A 13485-nucleotide genomic window follows, 5' to 3' on the forward strand; every position below is an offset into this window, starting at 1 on the left:
ATCTCTAAAGGGTTGCCGCTGTCCCGACTTCTAATACGACAGGTTATTTTTGCCTGTTTTGAACTTCATATACATGGAACTATATACGTGACATATACTCTTTTATGCCTGACTTCTTTCACTCAATAAAATGTTTATGAAGTTTGCCCGTGTTGTGGAGAGCAGCGCTTTGTTAATTTTCATTTCTGGATAATATTTCATTGTAGGATCATTCCGCAATTTATCCATTTGCACTGGATACATACATAGAATGGTCTCTTCGTCGTTACACATATGTTTAGATTTAGTAGATGTTCCCAGTCTTCCAAAGTGACGCTCAGTTTGTACTCACACAAGCAGCGTCTGAGAGTTCTGGTTGTACCACATCCTTGTCAACACATATCGTCTGCCCTTTCCCTATTAGCCATTACGGTAAGTATGTAGCGCTACCCTATTGTGGTTTTAACTTCCCTAATAACTAATGGGGTTTTGTACATTTTCGTGCAATTATTGGTCATTTAGATTTGACCAAGCCTTTTGTCAGTTTTCTCTTGAGTGATTTGTCTTTTTCATATTGATTTTTAAGAGTTTTCCACAGATTCTTCATATATTCTAGAAATGAGTCCGTTATTGCTTGCATGTATGGCAGGTATTTTCTCCCATTCTGTAGCTTGCTGTTTTGCTCTTGGTGGTATCTGTTGGTGAACAGAAGTTCCTAATTTTAGTGTAGTCTAGTTTATCAATCTTTTCCTTTGTGAGTTGTGTCCTAGTAAATCTTTACCTACCTAAGGTCATGAAGATCAGGCCCCTCTCATGAGTGTGTGTGTGTGTGTGTGTGTGTGTACTTATGTGTATATGGGGAGGCGGTGCATCACCCTCTAGAGTAAGATTCTGCAGGGTAGACAGGATACTGTGTTACCCTACAGGGAGCAGGCAGAAGGCGCGGTGGTGGTGGGGGCAGGGAACCCATGAGGTGACAGCCGCCATGGACTGTGTTCCCAGCTGTCAGGCGTGTAATCTGGAGTGAAAGAGAATCCCTTTAGTGGTAGAGGTCCTACAGAGAATACTAGCGGGTCCTCTAAATCACCTCTGTGTCCTGTAGACCCAGCTGACTGTCCTCTCTTCTCCACTGGAACAAGAAAGAAAATGAAATCTGCACTTCTGAACAGTTGCTCGTGGCACAGGGCAGGGATCCAGAGCTTTCAAAGCCAGGTGCCTGCCTTATAGCTGTGATTTTTGTTGTTATTAAATATGACGCTTTTTCTTTCTGGTTTTTACCACATTGTTTCATCTCCGTTTGGGGAAAGGATGGTGAGGCGGCTGAACTTGAGAGAGGTGCTTGATGGTCATTCAGACTGGTTGTCTCCCCAGCACAGGCTGGCCGGAGTCCCCTCCCTGAGCCAGAGCTGACAGGAGCTGCTTGTTCTTGGAGAAGGAGTGGGAGCTGCTGCTGAAGTTTCTGAGGGGCTCCGAGGATTCCTCCCCCCCAGGAAACCACTTTGGTCCCCCAGCCCCTTTGCCGCTTGTGAGGCGCTCCCCAGACTAGAAAGCCGCGGTTTGTGCTGAGGCTGGGTGGGGCTTTGGGACAGTTTAGGCTTGGCCCTGCAAAGGGGAGGGGTGGCTCTGGAGCGAGCAAAGGGTCACAGCTTAGGCTGTACCATTTGCTTGTCACCTTGAGAAGTTCCACCTTGTCTAGCAAAACCTCCTTTCAGAGGCAGCCACCACAAAGGGCTCTTATGAGAGTGGCGGCCCCCGCCCCCCCCCCCTTCACTTCCACTCCCTTTACCATTATTTTTCTTTTGGGGCAGAGCTGAGGGGCCTTCCTGCTATGACTTTGAGGGGCTGTACTTATTTTAAAAGGAGATTTAGAGTCTAGAGCCTCCCTGTACCAGAGACTCCTGTTTCTGATTTTCTAGTACCATCAGAGGACATGCCAGGGCTTGAGTAAGGCTTTCCTTCTCTGGAGGGCCTTCTGTCTTTTCCTTCTGTCAGCCTCTTGGGCTATTTGGGGAGTTAAGAAGTAGGTGAGGGCTAGCTTCTAGTACTGGACCTCAGAATGGGGACCAGCTTCCTTGTGGGGAATGGGTTGCGGGGGCAGAAGGGAGACATGCGTGTCTCGTGGGGTGTCTCTAAGAGGTATTAGAGCATAGTGGTTCAGGGGTACGTTCTGGAGTCCGGCTTCCCAGGTCTTCTACTTCCCCACCCTACCACTTTCTAGCTGTGGCCTTGGTTAGGTTACTTAACCTCTCTGGGCCCTTGTTTTCTCATATATAAAATGACAATGATTTTAGTGCCTTGCTGATAGGGTTACTGTGGAGATTAATTGAGATAATGCATTAAAATGCTTAGCCTAGTACCTAGTACATTAAAAGTGTCTCCAAATGTTAATCTTACTAATATTATTTAAGCCATCTACTTGGACATCTCTTTTATAGTCTCTCTTCCCATCTCCCGTCTCTTCTAGCTGTGCAGTTCAGGGAGCTCACTAGGCCTCAAGTGGAACCAGAAAAATCTGAATAATACAAGTAGGACTGGACTTTATCTCGAACTGTTTTCAACTATGCGCGTATCTTATCTCCATTGCATTTCCAGCACTGTGAGAGAGAGGGAGAGGCAGCAAAATTATCCCATTAGAAGGGCAGGCCACAAAGCGATTTACTGATTTGACTAGACGGCATACCTGCGTGCCTGAATGTAAGAACGCATGCACGCAGCCATTCTCCCACCTCGCATTAACGTGGGGAGGGGCAAGATGGACTGCAGTTGATTTGCAGGGTCCCCAGTGCAAGATTTTTTTTTCCCTCCAAACACAAGATTAAGTCCAGACCTGTCTGTGCTCTCTCCTTAGCAGAGCCCAGCGCTGAGTGGGCGGGTGCTCAGGAGCTAGAGGCTGCCGGGAGAGCACGGTGAGGTCAGCAGCGGCGGGCAGAGTGGTCAGGGTAGGCCCGGTGGGGCCCAGACCCAAACAAAGCTAACCCAGACCAAACACAGGAGCGGCCTCAGCCGTCTGGACTTCACATGCCGTCTTCAAGGGCAGCGTGCCTTGTGTGCTCAGGGTACTGTGTTCTCTCCCAAATCAGCAAGATTTGCAATCAGCGAACTGAGAGAACTCACAGGGGTGCTCTGTGAGGGACAAGACAGAGGCTGGATCTTGCTTGAAGCTCCAAAACTGCTCATCCAAGTGAGCTGCTGTGGAGTAACTGAAGTGCGGAGGAGGGAGAGCCAGCGGTTGTATTTGCAAAACCTGGATGTCAGTGCCATCTCTCTCTTTTTTCTGTCCCATTAACTTTTTTTTTTTTTCTCTCAGACTCTGAAGAAACAGAGATCAATCCCATCAAAATACATTTGTCTGTCAACTGTGGATGATGTATCTGCAGCTCATGTTTTATGTTTTTCTACTTTCCAAATAGCCTTTGTTGATTGAGCATGTGTTGGTTTAAAATGGAAATGGTGTGGCAGAGCCTTTTGCACCAGGCACATTAGGGAGCAGGAAGGGGTGGTGGGAAAGGGTTTCTGGCAGAAGCATCGTTGGACAAATTGGGCTAGTTGGAATGCTTTTGCTGAAGTTTTTTGGGGAGCAAGCTGCTTGTGCTCTGTGTGCCTCTGGAGAGGGTAGCTTTACTCTCCAGGGTCGCACCTGCCCCACCAGAAAAAAAAGAGGGTGAGGAGGATGAAAAGCAAGATCTTGACCTCTCGGGTAGGTCCTGAACTTGGGAGATCAAAGAAGATCTTTGAGAAGCAACAGAGCAGTTTGGGGTAGATTGGGAGACATAATATATATCGAGCTGGCAACCTTTACATTATTGCGTGTGACCCTTCTAGCAGTCTCATATGAACAGGTGTCACTAGGTATCCTTGCTTTTCTGGTGAGGGAACAGAGCCAAAAGAGGTTAGGAACATAGATGCTGACTGGCAAAGTGAGGATTTAAAGCCAGGACTTGTTGGTACAGAAGCCATCTGGCCTTAGTCCTGACCAGAGTCTGAGGAGTGGGCTAGTGTGGCAATGGTGGGCAGTGAACTCCCTGAGGGTTACCAACCAGGGTTTCCATGACAGTGTGTCCCCGCTCTGGGCTTTGACTTCTCACTGAACTGTTGGAAGAGCAGTGGGGAAGGGTTAATAATTGAGTCAGACCTGGTTTCTCTGTCTGCACTAGAGCATCAAGACATTTCTTGAGCCTCCTTGGCACTGGACTTTTCCAGGCAAGAGAAGTCTCGGTGTGCCTTGCAAAGGGAAGGGACAGACATTTCTTGGGTTCTTACTCTACTCTCTCATTTAATCCTTCCATGAACCATGACCATAGTTGTTGTTAGTCACCCCCCCATCCCACCCATCTACCCATCCCTCCATCTCTCTTTCTCTCTCTCTCTCAAGATCAGACATTGATTAAGTATAATAACTTGCCCTAAGTGTTCCTGCTAGCAAATAGACCTAAGGTACAAATCCAAGTCTTTGGACTCTCAAGCCAGACCTTAAAGCTTGCTTCTACTTCTCTTTTTTCTTCTAAGAATTTATTTTTCTAATCCCTGGATAATCTTCCTGCTTCCTCTTTGAGTGAGAGGCCACTTTGGGCTTCCTCTTTTTATACCGTGATACTTCCCCTAGGCATTGGATTCACCTTTCCTTCTAGTCTCACCCTTTTGCTACCACAGCTGGCTCTGTGTTGCAGACTTAGGGGTCATTTCAGGTTTCCTTTAGTCTGGGGATTTATTTTCGGTTTCTGGATCATCCCTCTGTGACATCCACCTTCTGTTCTGGAATGGGGTGATCCTTGACTCCTTACGAATGCTACACCCACTCCATCAGCAGATCCTGTTGGCCATACCCTCAGACATACCCAGAATCTGGTCACTTCGTTGCCACCTCCCCTCTACCACCCAGGCCCAGGCTCTCCTGGTCATCCTAGCAGCCTTCTAGAAGATCTGCCTACTTCTTCTCTGGTCCTTCAACACTCAAAGTGATGCTTTCAAAATGTAAATCAGATCATTTCACTCCTTTGTAAACTCTAATGGCTTCCCATCCTCCAGAACAAAAGCTAATAAACTACATTAACTGCCGATTTCAAAAAAATACACAAACACACAGGCACATAGCTGCCATGCTTGTCCTCTGGTACAGGGTGACTGTCTAATTTATCGTGCAAACTAGGACTGAATCAGGGAGAAAGGGACCTCTATTAATGAACGGCAACAGGCATAAGCGGGGACTGGACCCAGGCAAACTGGGAATCTAGTCCCTTGACCCAGAGAGCCATGTGGATCATTCTCTCACTTCTGTTTGGGTTGTTAAAAAATATTAACCCTCTCAGTGAGGCCTTCTTTGGCCTCTGATAAAAATTGCAGCACAATCCTGCCCCAATCCCATAACGCCTGTGCTGATTTATTTTTCTCTGTGGTCACCATCTGATAGAGTGTATGTTTTAATTAGCTGTATGTTTGTTGTTGATCCCTCTCTAGCATGTAGACTTCAGGAGAGCAGGAGATTTTTTTCTTATCTCTTGTGTTCGATCTGTTATATCCCCAGCATCTCAATCATCCCGAATACTGTAGATGGTCAGTAAATATTTGTTGGGTGAATGGATTGAAGGTGGAGAGGAGCACTGGGGAGTTCTGTTTGTTAGAGTCTTTCTAATTAGTCATCTTCCTAAACCATTTTTCTCCTTCTTCGCTATTTTGGTAACCCTTTGGTAATGTGGGACCCTAGAAGAATTTTCCAATGTGCCCTTAACCCTAAGAGGAGCTAATGATGAAAATCACCATGATTTCCTAAACTGGGACTTGCTTTCTCCAGGCGAGGAAGTTTGTGAACATCCCAGCAGAGTTTACCAGGTTGCGTGAGGGAGGAGAGGAACTCCTACCCTTAGGAAATCATGCTTTGGGGGCTCTGCCCTGGTGTGTGACAGTACAGTCTGTGGGGGCCTGGGGGCTGGGCGCTGCACAGGCTTCTGGGCCTGGTGCTGGCACCAAAGACCTGCTCAGGGCTGACACTTGGTCTGTTCCCTTTTCTCCTTTGTCCCCTACACCCAGTCTCCTCGGCTGTGGGCCCCTATTGAGTAGGGTGAGCTACTGTCAGTCAGGGTCCAGCCTTTCTTTACCCAGGACTCTAAAAGTTTCTTTTCTGAAACAGCTTCAGAGGAAAGGAGGGAAGGAGTTGGGGCGGGGTGAGGGTGGGTAGGGAGGTGGAGAGTGAGGTTGGGAATCTGCCCTTTTATTTCTTTTTTTTTTTAATGTTTTATTTATTTTTGAGAGAGAGAGAGAAAGAGAGAGAGAGAGAGAGAGAGAAAGCTGGGGAGGGGTACAAAGAGAGGGAGACACAGAATCCAAAGCAGGCTCCAGGCTCTGAGCTGTTAGCACAGAGCCTGATTTGGGGCTCGAACTCACTAACCTTGAGATCACGACCTGAGCTGAAGTTGGACGCCCAACCGACTGAGCCACCCAGGCACCCCACCCCTGTCTAACGTCTTATTTCTAATGGAAAGAGACAATTGGGATCTCTCCAGCAGATCCTGCTGGGGTCAGAGAGTAAGAGGGAGCCTTGGAATTTCTGGACCCCTGGGAGTGAGTTTGAGGACTCATAGTGATGGGAGCTACAGACACAGCTCCACGACAGAGGGGAGTTTGGGCACTGGGAACTGAAATGAGCTGCAGTAGGGAAAAGAAGGGGAAATAAAATGCCCTAGAGGATCTGTAGCTTTGGTTTTCCTAAAGCTTCTGATATGGCCAGATGGCAGGGGCCAAAGTCCCAGCAAACTGGAGATGGGAGAGAAGTGTCGCTGTGGGACTACTGAAGAGTCACAGTGTAATGGTTAGTGAAGAGGTGCTAAATGTTGCCAAAAGCCTGCAGAGGCAAACTTGGAGAATGCTTCTGACCCCTCACGCTTGATTCAGTATTCGTTTGGAGCCAAGCAAGCCTTGGCAAGCACGGGTGTAGTAGAGAAAGCCACTTTGTGAAACAAAAGGAAACTCCCACGGGCATACCCTTAATTCAAAAAACGAAGCCCTTAGCAATCTGGTGGGTATGAACTTCGCCTTCGGGTCCTGTTTCCCATGAGATACATCAACATGTCTTGTCTTTTCACACCTTTGTGCCTCACATAGCTCCCACCTTCACAGTCTAACCTTGCACGGCTAGCCAGGTGTCACCCTCCCCACCCCAGGCTTTTTGGGAGACTCTCAAATTCCTCCTCTTTCTTCTTCTCTGGGTTCTTAATACTCTTTGTTTATAACTCTGTGATAACACAACACTTGGAAAAAACCCTACACTGCCCGTTCCTTGCACCTGAATATACTCTTTGAGGCAGGGACTCTTATTTTAAATCTTAGACTAGCTCAGTCCTGTTCTGAGGAGGGCAGGGTACACGTCTTTCCCCCTCGCCCCAGTCCTGCAGTGCCTGGCACGTGGGAGAATCTTAATAGCTTTTTGCTGCGTAGCACTGATTCTGGGTTAATCGGATGAACACATTATACAGTAGACTGACCTGTCTCTTCTTCCCCTCCCCACTCTGGGCAGTGACCTGCTTTGTGGCTGGTACACCTTGCTCCTGGCTCCTTTGTACTTATGGCAGGGGGCACTGCTATTTGCTTTTCTTAGTCCTGACCCCAATGTTCTCCCTTTGATCTCTGCCGCCTGCCCTAGCTCGCCCCTGCCATTGTCCTGCATGGAGCTAATGTTCCTCCTTCCCAAGCCGGCGCCTCTCCACCTCCTTCTCCTTGCATATTGTGAGGATGATGCCTGCGGAGTCAGTGATGATGGGAATGGCTGGAATGGAATTGAGGGATGGCCTCAGCCCCCTGAGGGTTCCAGGTGGGGCCAGCTTTTCAGGTAGAACGTCCATTTTCTCTGCTCATTCCTTCCTTGTTCCCTGAGAGAGTGTGTTCCTGAGCTGGATGGGAGTTTAGGCAAGTGAACTGTGATGTGAGGCAAGAGAGCGTTGTGATCCTGGGAAAGGCTGTGTTGCCCTTTTGACTAAAATTCTGCTGTTTCCGGAAGTAAGCAGGGTAGTCATTGTATGCACAGGCACTAAAGCCCACCTCTCTGGGTTCTAATCCTGCTCCACTGCTTGCCAGTAGGCACCACCTCGGGAAAACGGGGTCATGCTAGTGCCTGCCATGTTCATTCCTTCACAAATAGTTACTTTGTTTTTAATGTTTATTGGTTTATTTTGGAAGAGAGAGAATGCCAGCATGGGGATAGGCAGAGAGAGAAGGGGAGAGAGAGAGAATCCGAAGCGGCCTCCATGCTGTCAGTGCAGAGCCCGACATGGGGCTTGATCCCACAACCGTGAGATCATGCCATGAGCTGAAATCAAGAGCCAGAAGCTTAACTGACTGCGCGGCTCAGGCGCCCCAACTCACAAGTCGTTATTGTTGTTCTAGGTACCAGGGAAACAGCAGTGAACAAGGCAAATGGGTTAATACATTGGCAGTATCTAGCACATAGTAAATATGCAGCAAATGTACCCATATTCTCTTTGTAGTACTTTTCAGGGAATACTCAGGTGGGGTGACTTTTGACAACAGCTGCGAGACCAGATGTCCCTGAGACAGGGAAGGATGGAAGAGGTTTAAGATACAGATTCTGTATTTGAACTTAGGTTCAGGACAGCACTGGCTTTAGTGGCCTTTCATTTTGACACTAAATGCAGGAGCTGGCTAAAAATCACCCTAGAAAATTTATGAGTCTGCTTAGTTCCATAGAAAGGGCAGGAGGGGGTGACATGGGACTGCCTAGATTCTGCCTAGCCCATTTGTACAGGCAGCACCATGCCTAACAAGCTGTGTGTGGAGGACCCTTAAGAGAGGCCATCTTTCTTTTCTTTTTTTAAAGATTTATTTTGAGAGAGAGAGAGAGAGCACGTGCACACATGTGAGCGGGTGAGGGACAGAGAGAGAGGGACAGAGAGAATTCCAAGCGTGGGAGCCTGACACTGGGCTCGATCTCATGAACCTTGAGATCATGACCTGAGCCAAAATCAGGAGTCAGACGCTTAACTGACTGAGCCACCCAGGTGCCCTGAGAGCCCCCATTTCTTGAGCAGTCTGGAAACATGAGACATAAGGAAGGAGAACAGCTGTTGACCTCTCCACTGCCAGGGCTCTCTGGCTGTAGAGTAGAGGACGTTCTGCTGGAGGAGGTGGCTTGGGGAAGCTGACACTAAGAAGGAGAGTGAGGCGAGGTAGAGGTGTGTGGCCTGATAGTTTGCCTTCCCTGTTTCAGTTTGTTCCTCAGGGCTGTTTTACTCCTGGGGTGATTATGGGCTAGAAGCAAAGTTTCAACTTAAGGCTCCTGATTCATTATCTGTGGTTTCCAGTGGAAGTCCAAGCCTGATATGGTCCTTAGGGAAATGGGATTGGAGTATAAATGTGTGTTACATTTCCTGGGCATCAACAAGTTTTCCAGCCACCACCCTACTCAGGGAAAGATAATCCTGACTGTGGTTCAGCAACTACTTCACTGCTTCTCCCACTTTCTTTCTTCCAGCCTTCTCCCATGGTGGGTTTCAGAAACGAATGCCCTTATAGCACAGAGCAAGTGCCCTTGACACGAGATGTGGGTCGATCCAGGATGCTTGGATTGGTGCCCATGTGAGCTGCTGGCACAGCTTTCCTCAGAGACCTGCTAGCTTGGCTGGGACCATGACTGTTTGCATGCACAGGGACAGGGGAAGTTACTCTGGGTCCTTTCCAAGATTCCGGAGTGCAGCCAGGCTTAGGACCACGGGATACCATGCTCCTTCATCTCATTTTTATTGCCTTTCTTCCATCTTCAGCCATTACTTCAACTCAGTTAAGCCAAGCGTACGAAATTTGAACTAGGCAAAGCATTTTCCTGTAGATGTAAATCCATGGTTCATTCACAAGGAAGGAAACAGAGTGTGACGATAGTGGTATTTCTCAACTTTTTTCTCATTATCACCTTGCTAAGGAACCTTTTTTAAATGTTTGTTTATTTATTTTTAAGGTGAGGACAGGGCTGGAGGGGCAGGGAGAGTGAGAGAGAAATAATCCCAAGCAGGCTCCTCGAGTTCAGCGCAGAGCCCCATGGGGGGCTCGATCCCAAGAACCGTCAGATCATGACCTGAGCTGAATTCAAGAGTTAGACACTCAACTGACTGAGCCACCCAGGCACCCCATAAGGAGCCTTTTAAGACACTTTTTTCTAATCACTTCCTCTCAAGAAATTTTAATCCACAGACATACCAAAATTCTGTTTATATATGGTATGTGTTATCTTTCATACTTTAAAATTTTTTTAATGTTTATTTATTTATTTTGAGAGAAAGAGTGTGCACACACATGAGCAGGGGAGGGGCAGAAAGAGAGAGAGAGAGAGAGAGAGAGAGAGAGAGAGAGAGAGAATCACAAGCAGGCTCCATGCTGTCAACATAGAGCCCAACGTGAAGCTAGATCCCAACGAACAGTGAGATCACTACCTGAGCTGAAATTGAGAGTTGGACACGTAATGAACTGAGCCACCTAGGTGCCCTGATCTTTCATACTTGAAAAGAGTAAGATGTTTTTATGCCTCAAGAATGAATTTTCAGGGCACCTGGGTGGCTCAGTCGGTTAAGCATCTGACTTCCACTCAGGTCATGATCTCACATTTCGTGAGTTCAAGGCCCACGTCGGGCTCTGTGCTGACAGCTCAGAGCCTGGAGCCTGCTTTGGATTCTGTGTCTCCCTCTTTCTCTGCCTCTCTTTCTTTCTCTCTCTCTCTCAAAAATAAATAAACATTAAAAAAATTTTTTTTAAGAATCCATTTTTCTCCCCTCCTGGGGGAACCCCATTTGTCGGTTCAGGGATTACAGTAAAGCACCATGGGATTGCAGTAAGGAATGTAAAATGGCAGGGAAGCCTCCAAAGCTTTGCAAAATTTAGTTCTCCCATCTCCTCTAACTGAACTTCACAGCTCCATAATTTATAGTCTTATCTCTCAGTCTGTCATTCCCATTCTGCTCTTTCTCCCCTTCCCTGGATTTCATCTTTTTTTCTCTCTCTAGTGTGGAATTGTAGGAGTGAATTTAAGTAAAACAGTCATCTGTACAGCTCAGGGACAATGTAGGGAAGATGATTTCCTAAAACAGTCCTTTAAGAGGTCATCCCTTTGGGAGAAAGACCCCAGAGACCCATGGGTACCCCAGGGGTATTCATGGGAAAACATAATAGACTTTAAGTATTGGGGGAATTAAAGATATACATTTGGAGTTAGTTGCCTTTCAGAGGAGAGGAGCTCACAAGAGGTCTTATATTGTTCCCAACAATATATGGATATGGATGTCCTATACTGGATCTAACTTCCCTACATAAATTCTTTTGGGTTTGGTGCCATTTCTGCCAGTGGAAATATCAAACTCCTTTTCTCTGGCAATAGAGTACAACCAATGACAACATCTTCTCTCCCCTCTAGAAACTACCAGAGGCATGCCATGTAGGTGACGGAAGACCCTTTGTCATGCATTTACAGAATCTGTATGTGGCAGTCACCAGACAAGAGATCCAAGTGAGACAGGAGCATCAAGGCACTGGTGAGTAGCTCTGTAGCTGTGGAGGTTCTTGGTCTCCCTGGGGTTAGAGTTAAGGTATAGGTCTGTGCTGTCCAATATGGTAGTCATGATTTAAATTTAAATTAAAAATGAATAAATGAAATAAAATGAAAAATACATCTCCTCCTTTGCTGTAGCCACATTTCAAATGCTCGATAGCTACGTGTGGCCACATGTGGCCAGCGGCTACCAAGGCGGACAGTGAAGATGCAGACATTTCCATCACTGCAGAAACTTCTATTGGAACTGGTCTAGGTATTTGGAGAATTAGTGAGAGGACCAGGAGAAAGATTAATCTCTCTACCTGAGACATGGTAGGAAATGTCTATTGAAGAGCAGTTGGCTGTTTTGAGTCAAAGAAGCTCTTGTCCTACCTAGTTAAAGTGGGCCTGGGGAATCTTCAGAGTAGACACAGAGCTTTCCAAAAGTCAGCTGGAAGTTGGATTTGTGGCTACTTCTGTCTGTTTATATCTTAGTACTAAACCCTGGCCTTTATCAGAATGCTTGGTAAATGCTAATGCCTTCCTGGTAAGAAGAAGACATTTATCACTGTCTTCTCTTGATCTTTCTGATTTCAGGAGATCCTCAGCCCTCAAGCAGTACCTCCCCACAAGGAACTGAAAACCAACTTCTGAGCCAGCCAGAAGAGCCGGTCTCCTCAGCACCATCCCTCCCAGTGACTGAGAAAGACCCCACAGTGAGTCATGCACCTGTAGCCCCTGAGCCAGAGGCCCCGCGGCTATCACCTAGTTGATGCTGCCTTAACAAATACTGGAGGGTATTTGTGACCAGGCCTCTAGATTATGGATTTCTATATGGAGAATCATGGTCTTGTGCATCTTACTTTGGTATTTCCTCTCTGCAATTCCTGTACTGACTGAGGGACCTTGACTCCTTCTCTCCCTTACCCCGCTTCCAGTGATAGTCTATGAGGTTGTTCCCTGCAGGAGAAGGGATGTACACATTGCATAGGGTCTTGTGTCACATTCACGGCCCAGCACAGACTTCAGACCACCTGTGCCAGCCACTCATCCCACCCAGAGTCAGGGGAGCAACCTAACCTAAGTGGAACTGTTTGAAACCTCTATTAACTTGGATTCCTTTTCTTTCTAGGGTCCTTCAGGCCCTGTGAAGAGACCTCAGTTGTCAAAGGTCAAGAGGAAGAAGCTAAGGGGGCTCTTCAGTTAACCTGTCACTGTCTCAACTGCTGAGGATGGACCTGGAGAATAGTGCCCTAATGTCAGCCTAAAAGGCACTCCCATGGCAGGAGTATCTCTGACACAGAGTTATATAGTTTGAGGCCCCACTGTAGGGGCAAGATAACTGAAGTCCATGTGGAAAGGCATGGGTACTGTTGACCAAGAGAATCTTGGCTCTAGCCTGTTGGCCATTGGCCTTCCCTATCCAAGTGGAAGCCAGCTTCTGAGAGTCCCATACCTTCCTCTCTTTTGTTAGAGGTTCTCCAGACCCAGGGTCCTACCATGGACTTTAGATACATAGGGCAAGCCAGCAAAAAGGCACAACATGCTCAGGAAGCCTATCTACCTTTCTTAAGAGTCTCTAGCCAGTCCCAGGTGCTCCTCAGAGACCCACTTCTCTCTTAAGCATGGAATAAAAAGCACTCACACCCCCCTGCTTTCGAGATTGCTTATTCTATGTAACATGACCAACCTATTTCACTTTACTGGGCCCCACCCATTGTTGTCTCTAGATGAAGTTTAGGCCCTCAATCTGCTCCTTCAGATTCTTCTCATGCTTCTCTCATGTGGCCTACGCTAAGCCTCCATTTGGGAACTTTGATCTTGAGAACTCTTTCCGTGGTGGGCACAGACAGAACAGATTGCTGCTGTTCTCCTTTGCCCAACTTCATATGGGGTGTTGTTTTGTTTTTTGTCCTTGTTTTTTTTTTTTTTTTGTCTGTTTCCAAGGCATAGACAACAGACTAAACCACAATATGGGATTGAAA

General features: G+C 47.1%; 1 protein-coding gene across 5 annotated transcripts in view; it reads left to right on the forward strand.

Moving 5' to 3' along the window:
* The window catches only part of NHEJ1 (non-homologous end joining factor 1), an 81875-nt gene extending 68721 nt beyond the window's left edge, over nt 1–13154 (forward strand). For 3 of the 5 annotated variants that reach the window (XM_058704425.1, XM_058704434.1, XM_058704418.1), the window contains exons 6-8: nt 11384–11501; nt 12098–12216; nt 12633–13154. In XM_058704425.1, the coding sequence (XP_058560408.1) occupies nt 11384–11501; nt 12098–12216; nt 12633–12707 (312 nt within the window). In that variant the 3' untranslated portion in view covers nt 12708–13154. Of the gene's footprint in view, nt 1–3286; nt 6146–11383; nt 11502–12097; nt 12217–12632 lie in introns of those variants that run through there. The other 2 variants (XM_058704443.1, XM_058704454.1) reach the window with 2 other exon arrangements.
* The last annotated feature ends 331 nt before the right edge of the window (nt 13155–13485 follow it).

This window comes from Neofelis nebulosa, chromosome 2 (genome assembly GCF_028018385.1).
Source record: "Neofelis nebulosa isolate mNeoNeb1 chromosome 2, mNeoNeb1.pri, whole genome shotgun sequence".
Taxonomy (NCBI): Eukaryota; Metazoa; Chordata; class Mammalia; order Carnivora; family Felidae; genus Neofelis; species Neofelis nebulosa.